General features: G+C 39.4%; 1 protein-coding gene across 1 annotated transcript; it reads left to right on the top strand.

The window, feature by feature from the left end:
- The first annotated feature begins 1,460 nt into the window (after positions 1–1,460).
- Positions 1,461–21,298, top strand: WDR1 (WD repeat domain 1). The gene is made up of 15 exons (XM_015862693.3): positions 1,461–1,619; positions 1,838–1,959; positions 5,681–5,771; positions 9,282–9,429; positions 10,764–10,944; positions 12,701–12,778; positions 13,350–13,430; positions 13,546–13,779; positions 14,566–14,653; positions 15,836–15,992; positions 16,682–16,769; positions 17,612–17,722; positions 18,170–18,343; positions 19,419–19,563; positions 19,884–21,298. The coding sequence occupies exons 1-15, from the start codon at positions 1,604–1,606 to the stop codon at positions 19,991–19,993; spliced, it is 1,824 nt and encodes a 607-aa protein (XP_015718179.2). The 5' UTR covers positions 1,461–1,603; the 3' UTR covers positions 19,994–21,298.
- The last annotated feature ends 573 nt before the right edge of the window (positions 21,299–21,871 follow it).

The following is a 21,871-nucleotide window of genomic DNA, read 5'->3' on the forward strand; positions in this document are numbered from 1 at the left end:
GGGTGGCAGACAGCTCTGGAAGATGTAGTTTGGTTAAGTGAAGCAGTTAGCACGAGCTGCCCACCCTTCTGCCAAAGACCACCATCTCCCCAGCTATGAGGATGCAAACTGACATTGGCAGATTCCCACATTCAACAGAATTGCCAAATGACAGCTGGGAGCAGTAACTTCTGTAAGTATTCCAAATAAATCTGCTACCAAACACGAGTCGACCATAATTCTCCAAGAGGCCGAGCACTTGTAGTTTGAGCTGAATGGAAGTCTTATATTAAAATCTCTATACATCTGTGCTGAAATGCCAATTCTGTCTGCTTCCCAGAATGTAAAGCTTTATTCCTTTCTATTCTTTTTTACCCCATTCTCCTTGCTCCCAAAGGAAAATCCCACAGTGCTCCCTGTGCCTTTGTTATGCTTCAGTAAGCCAAAAATACACAAAGAATGTTCCATTGCTAATATTATATATCGTATTCACATGCTGTGTTAAACATTGTCATACCCAGTGTTTCACATGCTGTGTTAAACACTGTCATACCCAATGTTCTGATGCTAAGAAAGACTTTCAGTTTGTAAGACAACCAAGCAGTACCTGGAGCTGCACAGATAAAATAGCATAAAACAGTGGGAAAACACTTGAGATACTATCAATTATAGCATAACCACAAAAGGGTTTGTAGGGTTTTTAGAGTTAGGGTTCTGGTTAGGCTGTGGTTGGACCTGATGATCTTCAAGGTCTTTTCCAACCTGGGTAATTCTGTGATTCTAAATGTAAAGGGATGAAGTTAAGATTGATCCTCAGCACAAACTGACTGCAGGCAGGAAGGGGCTGCTTACACCTCCTCAAGCAGAACTCAAGAACAAGGAGACCTATTGCAGGAGGTAACTACTACTGTCTCCATCACTGCCAGCATAGGGACTTCCAAAGCAAACTGAAGGCTGACACCTCCAACAACGGCTCTCACTGGGACACGTACCCCACTGGATGCAGCCAGCAGCCCATGCAGCACATAAGGACAAGAAGTGAAGGCTTTAAGCTGTGCTATGGGAGGTTCAGGTTGGATATGTGGAGGTTTCTCCTCAGGAAGGTTGGGCAGGCTCACAGCTCACAGCTCACCTGCCCGTCCCCATCGCTACCGCGGCTTCACGGCCGCTCGTGCGCATGTGTGACAGCACGGGAAGAATCCTCACATGCGCAGACGTTCCGGCGGCACCCACCTCGGGGCCGGCCTGAGCCGCCGTGTATTGCTCGCTGTGCTCATCGCTGCGGCTCTTCTGCAGCTCCCTGCCGGGGCGGGGCCGGCTCCTGCGGCCGCCTCAGCACACACAGCCTCATACACGCAGCCCTGCCGGGCCCGGCTGAGCCGACGGCATTTCCGGGGGTGGGAGCGGCGTGTGGGGCTGGCGGGGAGCGGCGCGGCGCGAGCAGAGTTGACTATATATGGTCAAAGGCAGGGGAGAGCGGCGGGCCGCGCGGGCGCTTCCTGCTTCGTGCCGCTGGGCGCCGCGGGGCTGAGGCGGTCGGCGGGGAGCAGAGCGCAGCGCAGCGGCGGCCGTGTGCCCTCCCGCGTCCGCTTCGGCAGCGCCGCAGCGAGAGCTCGGGACGAGGATGCCGTACGAGATCAGTAAGCGCTGCAAGAGCTGGAAGGGAGAAGGGTGGGGAGGGCTGGCTGGGGATCCGGCTGCGGCCTCGCTGCGGGGCGGCGGCCGCCGCTCGCTGACAGCAACAAGTGACCGCGCCGCTGGGAGGCGGCTGGGAGCTGTAGGGACTATCAAACGCCTTTTTTATTTCTCCATTTCTTTTCCCTCTTGTTTATTTCTCTTTTTTTCTCTCTCCCCGTAGAAAAAGTGTTCGCTAGCCTCCCGCAGGTTGAGCGAGGCGTGTCCAAAATCATCGGAGGAGATCCTAAAGGCAACAATTTTCTCTATACCAACGGGAAATGCGTCGTCATCCGAAATATCGATGTAATGTATCCCGATGTCTTTATTTTTGTGTCTCTTTGCGTACCCCTCGCGTCTCCCCATGTTCCCCTCCAGGCAGGGAGCCGCGCTGGAGGTCACGGCGCTGCTCTCAGCGGGGGGATAGGAAGGGAAGGTGAGTGACTCAGGCACAAGAATCCCTCAGGATTTAGCAGGGAAACATGCAGTTCTCGCCCTCTCTTTACATGGAGTGTAAGGAGGAGAGGCTGATAGTTCTGCCTGGCCTTGTGCGTTTTTCCGAAATAGGACCGTCAGGAGTTGGGGGATGTGTTTTGCTTAATAAATGGAGACTTCCTTATTTGTTGCATTGGGCCTTTGGCTTGTAGGAGCAGCATGTAAATACTTGCAAATTCCCGAGTCCTCAGCTACTTTCCCTAGTATTCCAGGAATCACAGCAGTTGTCAGGCACTTAATTCTGTGCTAAGTGCCAGCACGCCTTGCTTTCAGCCCTGGTCATAGGGGACTTTTCTCATTCATTCAACTTTGGAACCCCCACATAATGCTTTCATAGTGGTGTTGGTGCATTTATTTTGTTTTAATCATTGGTGGTAACCAGATAAATGTTAGATGAGTTCCTTAAATAATACCTCTCCAAAGATGGCATCCGATCGAGAAGTATGAAGGAAGCATAACAAGCTTTTATTCAGCTTTTGGTTCTAAAGAGTTTTTGCTTGATCCACATAAATGATAATCTGTGGAAAAATTTAACTCTCCCCTGGATTTCCTTCCTTACTGTAAATCTGACTGTGGTGCGGTAGTGCTGCAGTGGGGCAGATCCCACTTAGGAATGTTCAGGTCTCCATCACAACTATGCATTTGTTTCTGGTTACTTTTCCTTCTGCAAACTGAGTTTTTGAGCTGTTTTCCTGATTAATCTCATCGCTCTCTATTTGGATATTTGCTATTATTTCATAACACAGAAATGCTACTAAGCATTTCTTTGCAAACATCTTGTTTGGGATCTGTTTAAATGCACTTGCTGAAAAACAAGACCAAGTTTGCACTCAACATTATCCTTTAATAACAGTGTTTCACTCTTGGTGTCAGGGGAAGTTCAGTTTTCTGAAACCAGAAGCCTCACTTAAGCATGATGCAATGAGAGAAGAGAAAAGCCACTCTGCTTATATTACAGTTTTTGCCGAGTTATGGGCTGTGGCCACCTCCCTTGTGCTGTGATTAGTGCTCATCTGACTTTCTTCTGGGGGTTAAACTTTATCGGCTCACTGAAGATTTGCCCAGTGCAAATGTTGGTCCCAGTGTGGGCCTGAATATAGAGCATGTGGCAAAGTCTGAGCACAGAAGTGAGGTGGGACTTTGGTAGTTCCAATTTAGGTTGTTTAAACTCTCAAGGGAAGTTGAGAATGAAAGTCATAAACCTTTCAGTTTTATGGTGTTACTTATCCTGGTATGTAAATTTACCTGAGCCAGCGAGGGGCAAGTTTCTACTACTGTTAATAATTGACAGGTAACATTCTACAAACTGCAGAATGTATTGTACAGCAATGACACAAAAAGCAAGCAAAACCAATGCTGTGCCTTTTGTATTGGGGAGTGTTGCAGCTTGTAACCTAATTTGGAAATGTGGCCACTGCTAGTCGAGAGCTGTGTCTTCTCTGAGAACCGTGGAAGCCTATATAATAGTTTGTGACAACCAGATAAAACTCTGAGAAGTCAATGTGTAATCCCTCCGTGATCAGCTCTCCAATGGGACAGTTGTGCTCTAATTAAAAAGAAAAACCAGGTCATTAAGATGCACTGAACACACTCCTCTAAATCAAGAGCTAATCAGTAGTGATGAATATAGCCTTCAGGGTTAGTGTTTGAGCACAAGCTAAAGAGTTTCTTTAACAAGAAAGTCCTGGAATGCTGCTGCTCTGTGAGACTGGTGATATTTGTGAGGTTTCATACTTAATAAATATTTTATATCCTCTTCATGGTTTCAAGCCTACTTTGAAGCTTGGAACTTAAACTTCTCACTTTCATACATGGGTCTGATTTCAGCACTGAAAATAAGTTGCTCTCTTTTCTTATTGAATCTGATCATTGGTACTGCATCTGCTAACAATCTTATCCTAAAATCTCTTCAGAATTGAAGCTTTTTGCTTTAGGTTTGAAAGATTTGCAAGTTAAATTACTTCTGCCTGTAAAGGCAGCTTTCTTATCAAATAGGATTTAAATAATTATCTGGCATCCTGGATCTGTTTACTGTATTTTATATTTGGAAGACTGTTTTTTGCTACTCACTTCAGAGTAGTCAGTCTGTGAATCCAGTGTTTCATGCACTTTGCTTCCTGGGGATCGCTGCTGTAAAACAGCAGCCATTGTATATGCTGTTATTAGCAATGAGGCTTTTTGAGCTCCTTGAACTTGTTGATGGTGCAGTATAACACAGAGAAAAGTCTTGCTTAGATAAAATGCAGTAGTACACAAAATGGAGAGCGATGTGTGGATACAGGCAGTTGTGACTTACGTAGGGCTCTAATGTGGTCAAGCAGTGTAAAAGCAGTAATGGAGAAGCTGCTTCTTGCATGAGTAAGCTATATTTTGCCTCCTGAGATGTAACACTATTGCAACAGAAAGAACTGCAAGCAAGAGAATGTCTGCTTTCTAGCTCAGAGCAGGTGCTTTGGTTTCCCCTGATTGGTCAGTTAAATAATGCCATAACATCAGATTCTCTTCTGGTTTGGTTGGATAAATCTGTTTTAATCACAGCAACTGAAATGCTCTTTTGCTTTAGCTGTAGGAATAAGGTTTATGGAGACGAAAGACACCTGATAACTGCTAGGAAAATTATTCTAAGGAATAGTTAATTATTTTGTAGCACGAGCGGTGTATTTGGAAGATGTGCAGAATGGCTTTTTTGTTTAAGAAATGAATTTCAGAGCAGGTACTGGAGGAATTTTGTCTTGATGCTGCCATTTTATTTTTAATTTTTTTCTATGTACTCATGTAACCAAAACATTGAGTCAATTTTATTATCCAGCTCAAAGCATCTGAAGACATTTAATGCTGGAGAGAGAAAAATCACAATGGAATGGCTGTGCATTTCAGAATCCCAGTGTAGATGTTGATAGTAGGGATGACTTTACTAGTCTAGTAGCTTCTAAAGCAGCCTTCAGTTGCCAGGGATGAGTAAGTCTGCCCACCTCATTGGTTACTGAGTAATCTTAGGTATGTAGCGATGAGTAGTAGCCATGCGATTTGGTTAACCATATGCTTAACTTTCATACTCACTATAGTAGAGCTTCTAGTTGTGTTTTCCAAAGCACAGCTTATGTTTAGTTGTCTACCTAGATAACTGCCTTACCTGTTTAAGCTTATTTAAAAACATAAAAAACCCTCCAGTGGCTTGGAGTGCTTGGTCTGTTACTTTGGAGAGTATTCTACTTTTCATTTGGTACTGAAGAGAGTAAGAAGTTATAGCTAATGTATATATGTATATAGCTAATAATGAAAAGGCTGTCAGAGGAAATACTTGATTATGGCAGTCATTGGAAATTAGTGTGTTGTTTTACACAGGCAGCTCTGCCCTGCGGTTTTCTTCTCACTTGTAGACAGTATCTTGATTTAAAGGACAAATTGAATTGTGTAAGAGAAGATGCACAGGGATGATGAATTTTATCATGGAATGTCTGATATTACTGTGTGCAAACCAGAAAATACTATGTAGTAACTGTTTTGTTTTTTTTTCCTTCCTTCAAACTAGAATCCTGCAATTGCTGACATCTATACTGAGCACGCCCATCAGGTTGTAGTTGCCAAGTATGCTCCCAGTGGATTCTACATAGCATCTGGAGGTAAATTGTCAGTATATGTGCTGGACAGACTATATGGACAGAGCTGTTGATGTGCTTCACACTGAACTTAATGAACTGCTCTATGTAATCTTCAAAGTTTCATATGGACTGTGTGTAGCCAGTGTGATGTGGTTCATTGAAACTGAGTGAGGAAGGAAGGACTTCTGTAGGAATTAATTAAAACTTTCTAGAGCAGTAAGATAAGTGACATGCTTGGCCTTTTCAAAATAGAGGTGTTTTTTCTAATTTAAATACCAAAGACAACCTTACAAACATAAAATGTCTAGTGTTAAAGAGAGGGAAGAAAGCTTGATATAATGAATGATGTTTGTGCACACAGCAGAATGAAAAGTTAATTCTGAAATACAGAGTTACTGTTTTTCGTTGTTGTTAATAAGCTTTGATACTTTAAGGATGGGGGAGTGATTCTAGAAGAGTATTCTCCTTTCCTTTCCCTCCCCCTTTTTTTCCTGACAGAACTTGGCAAGACTTGGCATCATTTTTCTTACAGTTGTAACATGAACTAAAAAAGACTTTCAGTGGTAGGTTAGCAGGGAATGAGGCTGATTCTCAGTTTCTGTATAATATACTACGTGAATCAGTATCTGAGAATGGGTAGCATGAATTTCCTGGATTTGCAGCAGGAGTAGTTGCAGTTTTTGACAAATTGCAAAATCTAAACAAACCCATGTTAATAGCAGCTTTCTTCGAAAAATTGATCCCTTTCTGAACTGTTACACAGTTGTAGAATATTAAGGAACGTGTAGTAGTAAATTTATTAAAGAATTGCCTTCCATTCATGTATTCTTCAAATCTGCTTGCTTCTGTCAATTAGAAGAAACACTTGAAAAGCAAGTGATGGTCCACAATACCTTACAGATTTCTGCTCTTAGGTAACGCATGAGTTACTGTTGCTGAAAACAAAATGTTCTGAGTATGTCTCCCCATAGGGAGTCCTGACTCATGTAGTGGTCGGTAGTAAAGAAATTTCTCTTGGCAGCAGAAGGGGGAAAACATTTTCTGAATGTGTAAAATATCTCAGTTCTTCCTTGGTTTCTTGCCTATCTGAAAGCTGTGTTAGAGTACATCTCTTTTGCATACTGAGGAAGCTTTGAGAGCTCTCTTAGGATAGCCTTACAATTTATTTTATGTTAGTTGTTTTTTCTCCTCGTCTGAAAGGAGCCAAAGCCAGTGTTTTCTTGGCTCAGTCTTGTGTGTCGACTGTATGTCAAACAGCCTATCTCCTTAAAGTCCAGCTTGCATTCTGTACTGTACTGTTGGTGCTCTAGATTTGTGCTGTACTCGATGTCTATTTGATTCTTGTGGCATTGTAGACTTTTGGTTGCCAGTAAAAGAACAGTTAATAGATACCTAGCTTAGTTCAAGAAGATGTCTGTCATTAGTGATTAGCATTAGGAAGCTCCTTGCTTCCAGGGAAGTGCTCAGTTGGCTTTTTTTTTTTTTCCATTTGCCTATCTTAACTCCAGTATATAAGCTTAGGCTGCAATATTTCTTTTTAAAACTGTCCTCCATATATCAATTATAAATAGTTTGGTATTGCTGAGCATGGATTCTGAAGATAGTATCAGGCTCTTTAAGCTGTTTCTAAGTATAACGTGTAAGATTCATTTCTCTAGAAATTTACATCAGCCATGCAGTCTGCATTAATACTTCATGTGCCTGATGAGACAGACTTCTGGCAATGTGCTTTGTGGGTTTTATGGTAATTTCTGCTCTGTTTCAGTCATAACAGAGATGTAGTAGCGGGGAATACCTCGAATTTAAAGCTGTATGTATCTTTTCTGTTAATGGAGCAATCAGGTTTTGAAGTCTGAATTTAAAGAGAACAATTTACTGTAGTAGAATCTAAAATAAAGCATTCTGAATCTGTCCTCTTAGCATAAATGAAGATGAACCCACGGTCAGGTACCAGACACAGGGATGCTGTATGTTTAATCACAGAATGACCTGGGTTGGAAGGGACCTCAAGAATCATGAAGCTCCAACCCCCCTGCCTGGCAGGGCCACCAAACTTCCATGTTTACTAGATCAGGTTGTGCAGGGCCCCATCCAACCTGGCCTTGAACACATCCAGGGATGGGGCATCTACAGTGTCCCTGGGCAGCCTGTTCCAGGACCTCACCACTCTAAAAGAAGAGACTGGACTGTAATGATGTACTGATAAATGGTGAGCAGAATTCAGAGGAGCAATGCTGTGGTGAAAGATGTGCCTTTAGCACATAATTTATTTTTAAATAGTGGCCTTTATGAGGGGTTCTTTACACACAAGATCGGCTGTGTGGGTTTTGTTGCAATTACAGTGGCGTACCATAGCAATTGCTCTTGAACAGAAGTGAGCTCAAGGATACTTACAGCATATAAGGATCAAGGAAGCTTTTGTTACATTATCTTAAAGTGTTAGTCTGTGTTTGCTTCTTGTATCATTAGCACTTTTTGATACTCTGTTGGATTCCTTTGTAGTAGTCTATATGCTGCATGTGGATACCTGCACATTTAAGTATGTATGTGCTTTTGTATTGAATTCATGCAAATGAATATGTGTGAATAAGATTTATTAGCATAGACTTCTTTGTACCTTGTATTTACATGCAAAGCAGGTTTACTTTAAAGGTTCAAGGTGCAAAATATGAATTATAGAATCTTAGAATCCTTAGAGTTGAAAGGGACCTCTGAGGGCCATCTAGTACAACTCCCCTGCGATGAACAGGGACACCACAGAGATCAGGTTGCCCAGGGCCTTAACTAGTCTCACCTTGAAAGCCCCCAGGGATGGGGCATCAACCACATGCATCACTAGGCAACCTGCTCCAGAGCCTCACAACCCTCAATGTAAGAGATTTTTTTTCTGTATATCTAATCTAAATCTACCCTCCCTGAACTTGAAGCCGTTTCCCCTTGTTCTATCACCACAGACCCTGCTAAAGTCCCCTTCTTTCCTATAGCTTCCCTTTAGATACTGCAAGGCTGTTCTCAGGTCACCTCTCAGCCATCTCCAGGCTCAAAAGCTCGCCACTATCTCAGCCTGCCCTTGTCTTGAAATTCATAATTACCCCTTGTAAATCAGCCACTGTCCACCAGATTGCTTTCTTATTGTATGTGGCCTACATCCCAATGAAGTATGGCTGAGCTATCCTGTAGTTGGTAAAGTATTTTTTATTTCTAATTTTTTTATAGTAACAGGTACTTAATGTGCAGATTCTTACTCTCTCTTGCTGTGTGACTTTTTTGTGTGTTCTTAAAAGATCGTTCCTTGTTGTATTTATTGCTGTATATTTTGAACATTAATATCTGTTCAAAAGCGTAATTCAGTGGGACAGACGTGGTCTTCAGTGTTCCTAAATCAAGCTGTTTGTAATGATTACAATAGGGTAAGGTTGATCCTTAGTACAAATGTTCAGTTTAGCTGAAAATTTGTGTCCTGTGAGGTTGCTGAGTTGTGTGACTGTCATGCTGGAACAACAGTACTTACATTCTACTTTATTATGGCAGATGTCTCTGGAAAGCTGAGAATCTGGGATACTACACAGAAGGAACACCTTCTAAAGTATGAGTATCAGCCATTTGCTGGAAAAATAAAGGACCTTGCCTGGACTGAAGATAGCAAACGAATTGCTGTGGTTGGAGAAGGAAGGGAAAAGTGAGTAGTTCTTCTGTTTGTGCCTTTGTGTATTTATTTCTATATATCTGTATATAAATAGTGATAAGCGTTAACCTTTTATGCCAGCAAAGAAGGCTCTTTGAGACAGCTTTTATTTCCTTGAGGGAGGGAAACCATGACTTTCCCCATTCAAGATATCCTGTTCTACAGCAAAATTCTTTATGCAGCATTTAACAGCTGTAGAATACTTGGAAAATACAGTTCTTTTAGAATCACCCAGTTTAAAATTGTGTGGGCATTGCTTGTTTTGATGATGATTTTTTAAGTTATCTGTTCAACATGACTCTTGAGGGATTTCTTTGTATATTTTAGATGGAGTAGGAAGGGAAAGCCATAGGATTTCTCCCTCTTTCACTCCTCTCAAATTGAAGATAAGGTTGAATAAGAGTGACAAATAAAAATGTGTTAGAATTGGCTCCCTCACCAGCATTCCTATATTTTAAGTAGTATTATGCTAATTAAAAGAAAATTGCAACACGCTTGTCCTTGGCTGATTAAATGAGATGTCTGTTACCAGGATAGAGTTTGTGACAGACAAATTTGTGTGTCTTCTTTAAAGACTGGCAGATCTAAAAAGCAGTTCTCAGACCCCCTGATACTGTTGCACTTAAAGTATAGTGGGGTCCTGTTTCCCTCACCTCCTATGCCATTTCTTAGCTGTCATGTACTGCATCCTGATACTAGGGAGAAATTCATTGTCTCAGTCCCTCCATCCATTCCACCTGGCCATTGGTGGATACATTTGCTTTTCTGCTTGAAGAAGCTGGACTGTTTCATATTAGAAATATATACTTCCAATCTAGAATCTTAAGTGATTTTACAGAACCCATTTTTAGTAGATATGCTTTGGTAGGTTAATGTCTCTGTAGTGATTGTACTGTTTTTTAAGTAATTTTAAATAAAAAATGGCAAAAAAAAATTTGATTAAAATTCCTTATACCTTTAAATAGTTCTGTAAAAGTGGTGGTACACAATCTAGACTAAATAATCAGAAAACTGATCCAGTGTTATCCTAGCTCTGTTTTCTGTGTAGCGACTTGATAGTTGGAAAAGCTGTGTGCTGTCTTTCGCAAACCAACAAATTCACTGAAGAATATCTTCTGATTCTCTGTTCTGGATCAACCAGTGTAATCTCATGAAGATTAGGTTCCATCTCCAGCAAGATCTCAAATTTCCTTCTGGGAACTAGAGTGTACTTGCATGAGATTAATGAGATGACCTAATTTCTTTTGAGCACACTTAAATCTGCTCTTTGTAGATGATCAAAGCGTTAATCTACATGTAACTTTTATGAATTATGTTTCTTTGTCTAGATTTGGAGCAGTATTCCTGTGGGATAGTGGTTCTTCTGTTGGTGAAATCACTGGGCACAACAAAGTGATCAACAGCGTGGACATAAAACAAACAAGACCTTATCGTCTAGCAACTGGCAGTGATGACAACTGTGCTGCTTTCTTTGAGGGACCTCCGTTCAAGTTCAAGTTTACACTAAGTGTGAGTTTAAGCTTAGTTGCAGCTTTGTTAAGCTATCCACCAAGTTGACTGAAAGCTTTCCAACAAGATTGCAGTCTGAACTGTTAAAACAAGTTCTCAATTTCCTCTTTTAAGCCATAGCTGGTGTCAAGTCTCTGTCTTGAGCCCATGTTTAAGTTATAACTGAAGGCTTGATTCAAGCTGACAAAACTAAAATAAATAATTGTTTCAGGTTTTCTTAACTGCTTCATGTGAATTTTAGCATTATGTTCTTTTTTGTAACATAAGTAACAGATGTTTTCATCAGCTTTAGTGATGTTTGCTGAGCTCTGCTGCATGATGTAGATGCAAGTAGTGTTTATGAATACTCTCCAAGGTATTATTTGTGAATTGTGGTAGTGTGAATGGAATGTTAAAATCTCTTTAAGATTGCATGAATCTGGAATCCTGATACAGCTTTGAAATGGTGGGGGAGGTGGTTTAAAATATAACTGATGTCTACAATAAGAATTGGATATATGATTTCTGTGGTCAGTTTTCTGTTCCTTCTTATTTTCTGTTTTTCTTTTTTAATTAATTGAGATGTAAGTAAATGAAACCAAGCCTGGGACTACCACACTTAAGAAATCCATCACTGTTTGAGGCCAAAAGCAACTTCTGTTTCTATGGCTTTTTCTGATGAACCTCAAAAAAAAAAAAAAACCTAAACAAAAAAAACCTCAACCTGTTGCAAAGATGCTGGATTTAATTGGACTATAAAAATTCAAAATGTTTAGTAGTTTTTTTTTCTTTTTAGAGACTACTGTAGTTGGGCTTTTAATTTGGTGAGTATATGCCTTTAGTAAACTTGGTGTATTGACTTCAGTGAGAATTCCAGTTCTAGAAAAGGAATTGTTTTGAGCTCTACAATCCAATGAAGTGATGCAGTTGCCTAATTTATTTCTGAACCTAAACTGATACTTACATTTTGCTAAGCTAGTTCTTTTGGAACTGTGAAGTCTGAATCGCTTTCCAATGCTGCTCTAACTGGTATGTGATGTAGCTTTCCTTTTAAAGTGATATTTGAGTTGCAGTATGGGGTTCAAGTTCAGGCTGCTAGGTGGTTCAGATTAGAGAGTGAGTTATCAGGAAAAAAAAAATCTATATTTAATCAAAGAAAGTAGGTTAGAACCTGCCTTTGTAGTACTAAAAATAGTCTCCCAAATCTCTGTATGGGAGCTTTGGCCTGATTGTGGTGCTTTCCTTTTTAATATGTGCTTTCTAGTTAACATCATTTGAATAGTCTCCTATTTGTAAATAGTCTATTTGTGGAACATACATCAGTCTTGCCTGGTTACTTCACAGAACTAACATGACTGTGATCTCCTAGAATTGGAGTTGATAATTTATTCTTCATTGCTGTTGCCTCGTTTTAGATTTTTTTTTTTTCTGGTTGTAAATAGGAAGCGTTTCATTTCTTGCTTCCTGTTACTGAAACCTACTTGCACATTGAGGCGAATCAGAATCTACAGAATGTTTCAGAAGAACTGACTAACTGGAGGAAATGAATCCTGTTATTTCATCTAGGTGGAGGGTTTGATTGTTTTTGGTTTTGGGTTTGTTTTCTTTTCGTATCTAGTCCTGATATGGTGGTACTCATTCACCAGGTTTTGTGCTTAACTACATCAGTACCAATCCCACAGTTTCTTCCCTTGACCAAGAAGAACTTTGTTGTTACTGGATTATTGTGTATATAAATAGATCTGTTCTTTTGTGCTGATGGTTGTTTTTTCTGCAGGACCATACACGGTTTGTGAACTGTGTGAGATTTTCTCCTGATGGGAACAGATTTGCTACAGCTAGTGCAGATGGCCAGGTAAAAAAAACTCTGCTTTTTCTCTGTTCTGTCTCCCTAACTATTGCTTCTTACAGATGATTTTGGTAGGTATGTATCAGGCTTTTGCAATATGTATGTTCTTGTTATGGTCCTCTCTGAAATAATGAACTCACAGATAGCATCCCAACTCCATGTGGACTCCCTGCTGGGAAGAACAGGTTTAGCAACATATGCCATAGGGAGCTCCTCCTATACAGCAGAATTTCCATGTAAACACACTCCCATGACTACAATGTTAAGCAGCTGCCATCACATCGGGAGTAAAAAGTGTTATGCTTCTCACAGTTTCAAATGTCAGGATCCAACATAAACGGTGGCTTACTGTGCTTACTTAGAATCATCACTTTGCTTGTTTAGTATTTTTTTTAAATGCAGGAATACCTGTAAGCTGATAAAACAACATATTTTTTTGAATAGACACAAGCATACTTTGTAGCAAAAGAATATGTGCAATTTGAGTAACAATGCTTTAGTTCTCAGTATGTTTTTTTCCTGATGCTGCTTTTCCTTTAAGTGATTTGTTTGTGTGCTTTTGTGCGCTCTTTTTAAGATTTTTATCTACGATGGGAAGACTGGGGAGAAAGTATGTGCTCTTGGCGGAGGCAAAGCTCATGATGGAGGTATTTATGCTGTAAGTATCGCCTCATTTGTACAAATGATCCGTGCTATTGCATTACAAAGTTCATGGGCTGTGAAGTCTTGCAATAATAAATGAACTTACTATGTTGTGGCATTTGTTTTTACAGATTAGTTGGAGCCCTGATAGCAGCCAATTGCTTTCTGCTTCTGGAGATAAAACTGCTAAAATTTGGGATGTTGGTGCTAATTCTGTTGTCAGTACTTTCAATATGGGATCAAATGTGTTGGATCAGCAGCTGGGTTGCTTGTGGCAGAAAGACCATTTACTGTCTCTTTCTCTCTCTGGCTATATTAATTATTTGGACAAAAACAATCCAGATAAACCTTTACGTGTCATAAAGGTAAGTGAAACTTATATTGTTGCACTGGAATTTCCATAATAAATGACTTGGCAGAGTTGTCTGGATGGATTGGTAACTGCTGAAAGATGGCTTTGTTAAATTAGTGTTGTCAAACAGGCAATTTACATGCAACTTACTGCAAGTTGCATAAATTAAAAAGTTAACATTGCATGCAGTCATACTGTACAAATACTGCCCAATATTTTGTTTCAATTAAGGTTATTGTATTTGTTTTGCAGTAGTTTTTAGCATTCTTTGGATGCAAGAAATACAGAACAGGTAGAAAACTGCCTATGGTATCTTATTCATCCACTGACTGTGGACAAGGTGTCTAGGGTTGCTAAGTAAGCTTTTATTTTAGGAATTAAAGAGTTTGCTGACGCAGCATTCTCATGGGAATTTACATTTTTTGCATGAACTAGAAGCAAATGTCCTAGATTCCTGCTGTTGCTGCTGTAGTTCTTATTTTGAACCACCAAAGCCTGAAAAGTAAACTGTATGAAAAGGCCATGAAAGTATTCTGGCCCAGCTGGCTAAGCAGTAGAGATATTCACATTACCTATTTGCTCCTTCTTTTAAAGGTTAGTACATGGAAAGAGCAATACAGCAGCAGTAAAACAACTTAATCATTAATTAGCAATTTGTATTCTGCATGACCTTGAAGGCTTATGAGTAAAATTGTTACTTTCTAAATAACTTGTAATTCTTCCCAAATAGGTTTGATGTTTATAAATGTTAAAATGAAAAATTGCTCATAATCAATTATTTTTTGTGTCCTGTTCACAGGGTCATAGTAAATCAATCCAGTGTCTTACAGTGCATAAAAATGGTGGAAAGTCCTATATTTATTCTGGCAGTAACGATGGTCATATTAATATCCTTTGAATGATAAAGAGATACTTGTTCTGGTCTTGAAGTCTGAGGGGAACATATTAGGAGGGGGGGGGGGGGAAAGTTATCCAGAAATCAAAAATTATCTTTATTGAACACAAGTTTAACAGATTTCTTCAGTAGACATTAAACATTAACTGTCCTGTTTTAATCTTTGTCTTTAAACTTGCCTGTTAAATACAGGCTACATCTTCGTTTCCAGTTATCGCTGAGGATAAGTAAATATTTGTGGAAAGTGAGAGTCTAATTTGTGTGTTTCATTATACATGCTAAATATATATTGCTGCTGCTTGCTGATAGAGACAATAAAAGGTGCATTTTTAGCATGTGCTGAAAGTAATCTGTTGAGGTTTCTTAGATATTCAGGACAAGGAAGATAAATTCTTGTTCATCCCTTTGACCTGGTAGCAAGCATTTAGAGTTGTTTTTCCTATCTATGCTATACTTTTAAGTTTCACAATGTATCAGTTCTCTTCTTCATTTGGCATTCCCAATGCGACCAGGCTTTCTCTCTAGTCAAGAACTCTTAAGACTTAGTTTCAGTCCTTTTGGATTATAAAATACAAATTAGTTCCTGAGGGGCATTGATTGTGTATGATACTGTGGTGTGTTTAGCTAAAATACTGTTTAACATTCTGAAGCTTCACCCTGCTTTCCATGACACATTAAAATGGTATCACGCTGGCAGCAGTAGAAAACAAAAAAAACCAAAAACCTGGGCTTCTTGTCAACAGAGCTCTGTATTGCACTGGTGATAGTTCATTATGTTTCTCATGAGAGGAAAGCCAGTGCTGCAGGACTCCTAGTTCTTTTGGGAAATATTTTGTGTTCTCAGACCTTAATACTAGTTATTCTAGCATTTACTGTTCATAGCAGGTCATCTAGCTTGTTACAGAACATCAGAATTTCATTTAACGGTGTGAGGATAAGAGAGCCTTCTTAAAACACAAGTGCACGGTTGCCAGAGAGTGTGTGGAGTCTCCATTGTTGGAGATGCTCAAAACCGAATTAAAGGGGCGATCTGCTGAGCAAGGATTTCACTAAATCTCCAGAGGTTCCTTCCAACCTCTGTTAGTCTGCTTATGTGTAATATTTTTAAATTCAGATATGGTTCTATATGGAAGTGCAGTGCCATCTTCAAATGTTCCTTAATTCTGCTGTGTACATTATTGGGATTCTGACACTGGAGAGAACGATGGCTTTTCTGGGAAAGGACATACAAACCAGGTTTCTAGAATGGCAGTAGATGAAATGGATCAGCTTGTCACCTGCAGTATGGATGACACTGTGCGCTATACCAACCTTAGCAAGAGGGACTACAGGTTAGTAAAACTGTTGGCTTTTATTATATTATTACAGCCTTCTTATTTTATAGCAAGTTTTGTTGATTTAAATGGCAAATAATGTTATGCTGCAACTTATTCAGGTTTAAGTTACCATGGAAACTGTAGAAATGATTGCGGTACCAACCTTGCTTTTTTTCTGTGACAAAGAGAAATGCCTCACAGACATTTCTCACTTTGTCGCGCCCCTTCCACAGGTTAGATAGATATCGGTCATGTATCAGGTAGCTCAGTCGGATTGGTGGGAGAGGTGTCAGTTTCTCTCTAGTTCATTAATGCACAGGAGTGTTGTTAATAAACATCTGGTTAGGAGGAGTGGAACATGACTTATTTCTTCATTAAAAAGGAAAAAAAAAAACCCTGCAGTTAAAGCAAAAAATAAATAAAAATAAAACAACTTCCACAAAAACCTATTACGATGACCAAGTCAAATCTGAAATCTAGTCTCCAAAGCAGCAGCACTGACTTTCATTTGGAAGGTTTGCTTCTTGGTAGAGATATTGACATTCTAAACAGTAAGCAGAAGGGAATGTTGTAGAAAAAAAGTTATGCATGTCCTTAAGGTTCATTAATAGGTGATTACTTAAGTAATTGATTTTAAATAATAAGTATGAAATATGTTTGTTTTCTGTATTTCTGCTTCTCCATCTTACCACGCCTTCCTCTAGTGGCCAGGATGCTGTGAAAATGGATGTTCAACCAAAATGTTTAGCTGTGGGTCCTGGTGGTTATACCGTAGTTTTATGCATTGGACAAGTAAGTATTAATATTAGTATTCATATTCTGTTAAAATCTGTTGGTATGTGACAAGAAGGGCTGTCTGACATGGCAGTGTGCGTGAAACAAAGGTGTGTCATTGAATTCCTCTATGTGGAAAAATGGCGCCCATTAACATTTGTTGATGCTTGTTGAATGCTGATGGCCACCAAACAGTGAATTGTCAGCACAGTGATGCAGATGGTGGGTGTGAGAGACAAGGCGCGTTCTGGATTACCATCTGGATTTTGCCAAGAGCAGCGTGCAGGCTGTTTTTTGTTGATGGTGAAAATGCATAGCTAGTGTTTCAATACTATTGAAAAATAGTATTTTGTAGCTGAGAATTTGCTCTATCAAATAGTGTTATTGTGTTGTGTGTATCTGTTATGGTTCCCTTAGAAATGAATAGGCATTACTTTTGGAATGACTCATGTAGAGCTGCGCTGCACTATTAGCTTGCTGCTAACTTGATCCTACATCCCCTTTTTTAATAGTGAACCAGGCAGGAAAGTAAGTATTGCTAAAAATACTGCTCTTTCCTTGTTTCTTTTGTATTCTGACTAAATGAGGTAAAGCTGAATGCAGTAGAGCGTGCCCTGTGCTCCCTAATATAGAGCACTTATGTATTCCAGTACAGCAGATTAGTTAGTCACCATGCATGGGCATATTTTCCTTTTTTCTAAAGGAGATATTCCCTCAGGATCAGGAGTTCCCTTAGGATCGGGGCATAGTAAGCTTCTGAGCAATCAGAGCGGATCTGATGACTAAGCAACGTGACTTAGTCATAGCTGTGCATTAGGCTACTGGAAGAAGGAGCTGAATTTCTTGTTTTCCATTTGCAGATTGTCTTGATGAAAGATAAGAAAAAATGTTTTGCAATCGATGACCTTGGCTATGAGCCAGAAGCTGTGGCTGTTCACCCTGGAGGAACTTCAGTAGCAGTGGGAGGAACGGTAAGGTTGTGCTTCCTAAGACTATACTTTGAACACTTGCGCTATTGGCAGAAGCATTTAACAATAGTAAGTCTGTTCTATTGGGAAGTAGATGGCAGCTCTAACAGGAGCTGTATTATAGTGAGTAACTGGTACTCCTGGGCTTGTGCTCCCCTGGTTCTTCCACCATTGTGACCAACATCACTTTCATATTTTTCTCTTCTTTAAGTTTACACTGATAAAAACAACTTAAAAGTAGACAAACCTTTGTTATTGTATACTAGACTTAGTGGAGAGTTACCTGTAGAAATGATAGGTTCTTCAGACTATTTCTGAGTAGTTCTCAATGTAAGCAGTACTAGGTGGAACTGATGAAAATGTTCCAGAAGCTCAGCGAGCCTTTCTGTTCCTACTGTACAGTGACTTTTGTATTGTTTTTGTACCTATCCTCTTACTTTTATCTTGCAGGATGGGAATGTCCATTTGTATTCAATCCAAGGAAACTCTTTAAAAAGTGATGATAAGACTTTGGAAGCTAAAGGTCCTGTTACTGACCTGGCATATTCTCACGATGGTGCCTTTCTTGCTGTTTGTGATGCAAACAAAGTTGTCACTGTCTTTAGTGTCCCTGATGGCTATGCGGTAAGAAATGCTGCATCAGGTTTCTTATTTGTTTATAAAAATCTGTTGTAGAATATGTGGCTGGTGGGCTTTAAATGCTAAATAGTTTGTACTTGTTTCTGTGACTGTTTACATGGCATCTTGAGGTAGTGCTGCTTTTCACTGTAGCTTATGTTAAGCCTCCAGAGCATAAGAATAGGTGAACGAAATGTACAGCATAGATTGGCTACTGGAAAAGTGCTCAAATTCAATCTAATACCAAAGATTTAGATAAATGAGGTAAGGGAGAGGATTGGGTTTCCACAGGATAGTGTAATTAAGTACAAAATATGCAGGTTCTGTGTTTGGATCAGCTGAATCAAGAGCATGAAGTTTTTAAAGGGAAAAATAAACAAATGATGTGCCTGTCAATTAGAGAATGTGTGCTTCTTTGTAAAATGGAGACAAATGCAGGCTGTTTGATAAGAATGCTGTAGTGTGTGATAAAATTGAATGAAGTAAATACAGCAGACTTGGCAATGTAATTTTGCTGCCTGTAGCAAACAGCTCTCTGGTAAGGACTAAGCAATTAAAAGGGATACATTAAAGCAAGGAACCTTGTCCCATTCTTCAATCTACTGTCCTTTAACCAAGAGTCAAGTAGGGGCCAACTTCTGCTTTTCATCTGAGCAGCCAGTATGTGGTTCAGCCTTTAAAGTCATAAGCTTTTACTGAATCTGTACAGTAGAAAAAAAGCAGGATTCCAGAAAAATGTTTCATTTTTGATAAAAAAAAAAATGTAAAGAACTATGCTTTTGAAGAATGCAACATTATTTTAAAGGTGTTTAAACAAGAAGTGACTTGCTATATATGCACTTTACAGATCTACATGTAATGGAGCCTTTGGTTTGTCTAGGAACTGGATTTTATTTACCTGATTAGAGTTTAAATAAATGGCTTTAAATGAAGTCAGTACTTGATCTAGGACATCCATTTATACCTGCAGTACACACTAAAATTTATCATTGTTTATTTTGTGATTCCTTGTATTGAAAGCTGGTATATTTCTGAAGTGGCTTAAACAAATAACACTGTATCATTAATTACTTCAAAACAGGAACATAATGTTTTTTATGGACATCATGCAAAAGTTGTTTGTATTGCCTGGTCACCAGACAATGAACACTTTGCTTCTGGAGGCATGGATATGATGGTATATGTTTGGACTGTAAGCGATCCTGAGACTAGAGTCAAGATACCAGGTATGTTTGCTTCAGGATCTTCTTTATGAAAGTTGCGAGTCTGTCTTAATCCAGTGTGGTGCTTCTTTTCTAAAACTAAGACTAGAAGTGGACGTGTTGCTGTATATGTTCCCAAACTAACTTAGCTTTCGTGTTAATCTCTTTTATCTAGCTAAAGCAGCCAGATATAAGTTAGTTTGTTACCTTCTTTTATTATGTAATCACTTAGAAAATACACTGCTAGTGCTGATTGGACATGAAAATCACTTTTCAGAATAGTGCTGAAATTTTATCAGTCTCTCCTTCCTAATTATTTTCTGCTATTTTGCACTGCCATACAGATGCTCACAGACTACATCATGTAAGCGGCTTGGCATGGTTGGATGAACATACTCTGGTAACAACATCCCATGATGCTTCTGTCAAAGAATGGTCTATTTCCTACAATTGAAATGAGCAGCTTCTTTGGAAGGACCTAATCAGGGACTAGAACTACTGCAGCGGAACATAGCATTTCTCTTAAAGAATCTGTATTGGCCTCTGGGTCTGCTATCATATCCTCATATCTTTACAGGGTGTTCATATCTGTAATTAAATGTACTTTGAAAGCTTTAGCCAGTAACAGTTTGCACATGAAAAGCACTTAAATTATGTCTGGAGCTTAACCTTTGTGCTGAACATTCCAGAGGCAACAGCCTAGCAAGTTGGCGTGAAAGATTCAAACTCAATCACTTGTTCTTTTCTAACCAAGAAACATGAGACTGTACAGCATGAGAGTAATACTTCTCATTTTTTCTAATTACAGAACATTTCTGTACTAACGGTCATAGTAAGAATATTTAGTTGCGATCTGAAACCAATCAAGCTGTGTGCAGCTACTGTATATTGCTTTGCTTCTCTGTACTGCACCAAACTGTTGCCTCAGATTTTTTCCTCCAGATAACAAAATGGGGTACATACATAAATAAACTTTTTATGTATTTCATGTTGAAGCTTTTTGATTTATTTTAGGATGGAAGTGTGGGATTTTGATGTACTTACTGTTGTGGGTATAATGTTTACCGATAATTGTTGTGGCAATTTCTTGCTAAGGAAACACATTTGTTACTTTCATGGATCAAGAATGTCTGGTCATTTCAATGTCAGAAAAAAAATAATAATAATTGTTTCAAATATTAAAGATATTTTCTGTTTGAAGGAGGAGAAGCATGTTGTTGTTTTAAAAAATGCAGTACTTCTACCACCTTAATGAAAGTCCAGGAATTAAACTAAGTGAAGCATTATTATGACTTGAAGTGCTTTTTGAGGAGATAGCGTTTGCTGAGTAAGGTCTGTGCATCTGCATGTACAGAACAGTTGCATGTAAGCCATTATCTACTACAAAGAGATCGTGTTCTTGTGTTCTTAATCTATACTCTACAACACATTTAAGTGATTTGAATAAGTCCTACCAGGTTGGAGGAGGACGCTGGTGAAAAGCAGTAGGAAAACTTGTTACCATCTCTGATGGCCAAAAGTTGGTGGTGGTGTCCAGAAAACCTTGGAAGACTTGGATGAGGTTTTTTATCTTGTTGTTGCTTTTGCTTTAAACAAAAAATTTTTCTCTGCTTAAGTTTTTGTCGCCACCACCCCTCCAGTCCTGTTTAGTTTTTATTAAGCTTTCCTTTCTGTGTGAATTTGTGTTGTTTTTCTTACCAATCGTATTTCTAATGACACTAATGATACAGCAAATAAAACACTTTTGCTGCTGCTTGTACTGTGGACCATTGCTCAATTGCTGGAAAAAAAATTATCTGTCAAAAATATTGTAGTGAAGCAACTTTAAAAAAAAAATTGATTTAAGATCCAGACAATTTCTGTCGAGCTGCTGCTTTGTTCTGCTATTGCTTGTTGTGCTGTTCCTTGTGTGCTGCATATGCTGTTCCCCAGATCTCATCTGGAAGCGTTGCTACTGAATCTGCTCAGTGGATTCCTTGAGTTGTTCAATCCCTGTCATACAGGTAATGTTGGAAGCAAAGGAGGTTATGTAGGTGTTTATGGGTAAACTATAGCAAATCTGTTTTGTTTTTGTAAGGAATGATTCCGCTAGTGAAATGGTTGTGGGGTGGTTAGGGTTCTTGTTTGGTTGTTTTTTCGGTGGGGATTCTTTTTCTTGAGGGGAAAGAGACAGTTTCCTGAAGTCCGCTACCACTTCAGTTATGTTCTGTATATGAGAGGCTGTACACAGTGTCTGCAGAATGGTGTGTAGGATGTGGTACTTTCTGATTCCTGGAAGACTCTGCAGTCATAAATTGTATTACTGCCCATGCTGAATGCCTGTTAAACTTGA

This window comes from Coturnix japonica, chromosome 4, assembly GCF_054131305.1.
Source record: "Coturnix japonica strain WE chromosome 4, WE-NBRP24, whole genome shotgun sequence".
Taxonomy (NCBI): domain Eukaryota; kingdom Metazoa; phylum Chordata; class Aves; order Galliformes; family Phasianidae; genus Coturnix; species Coturnix japonica.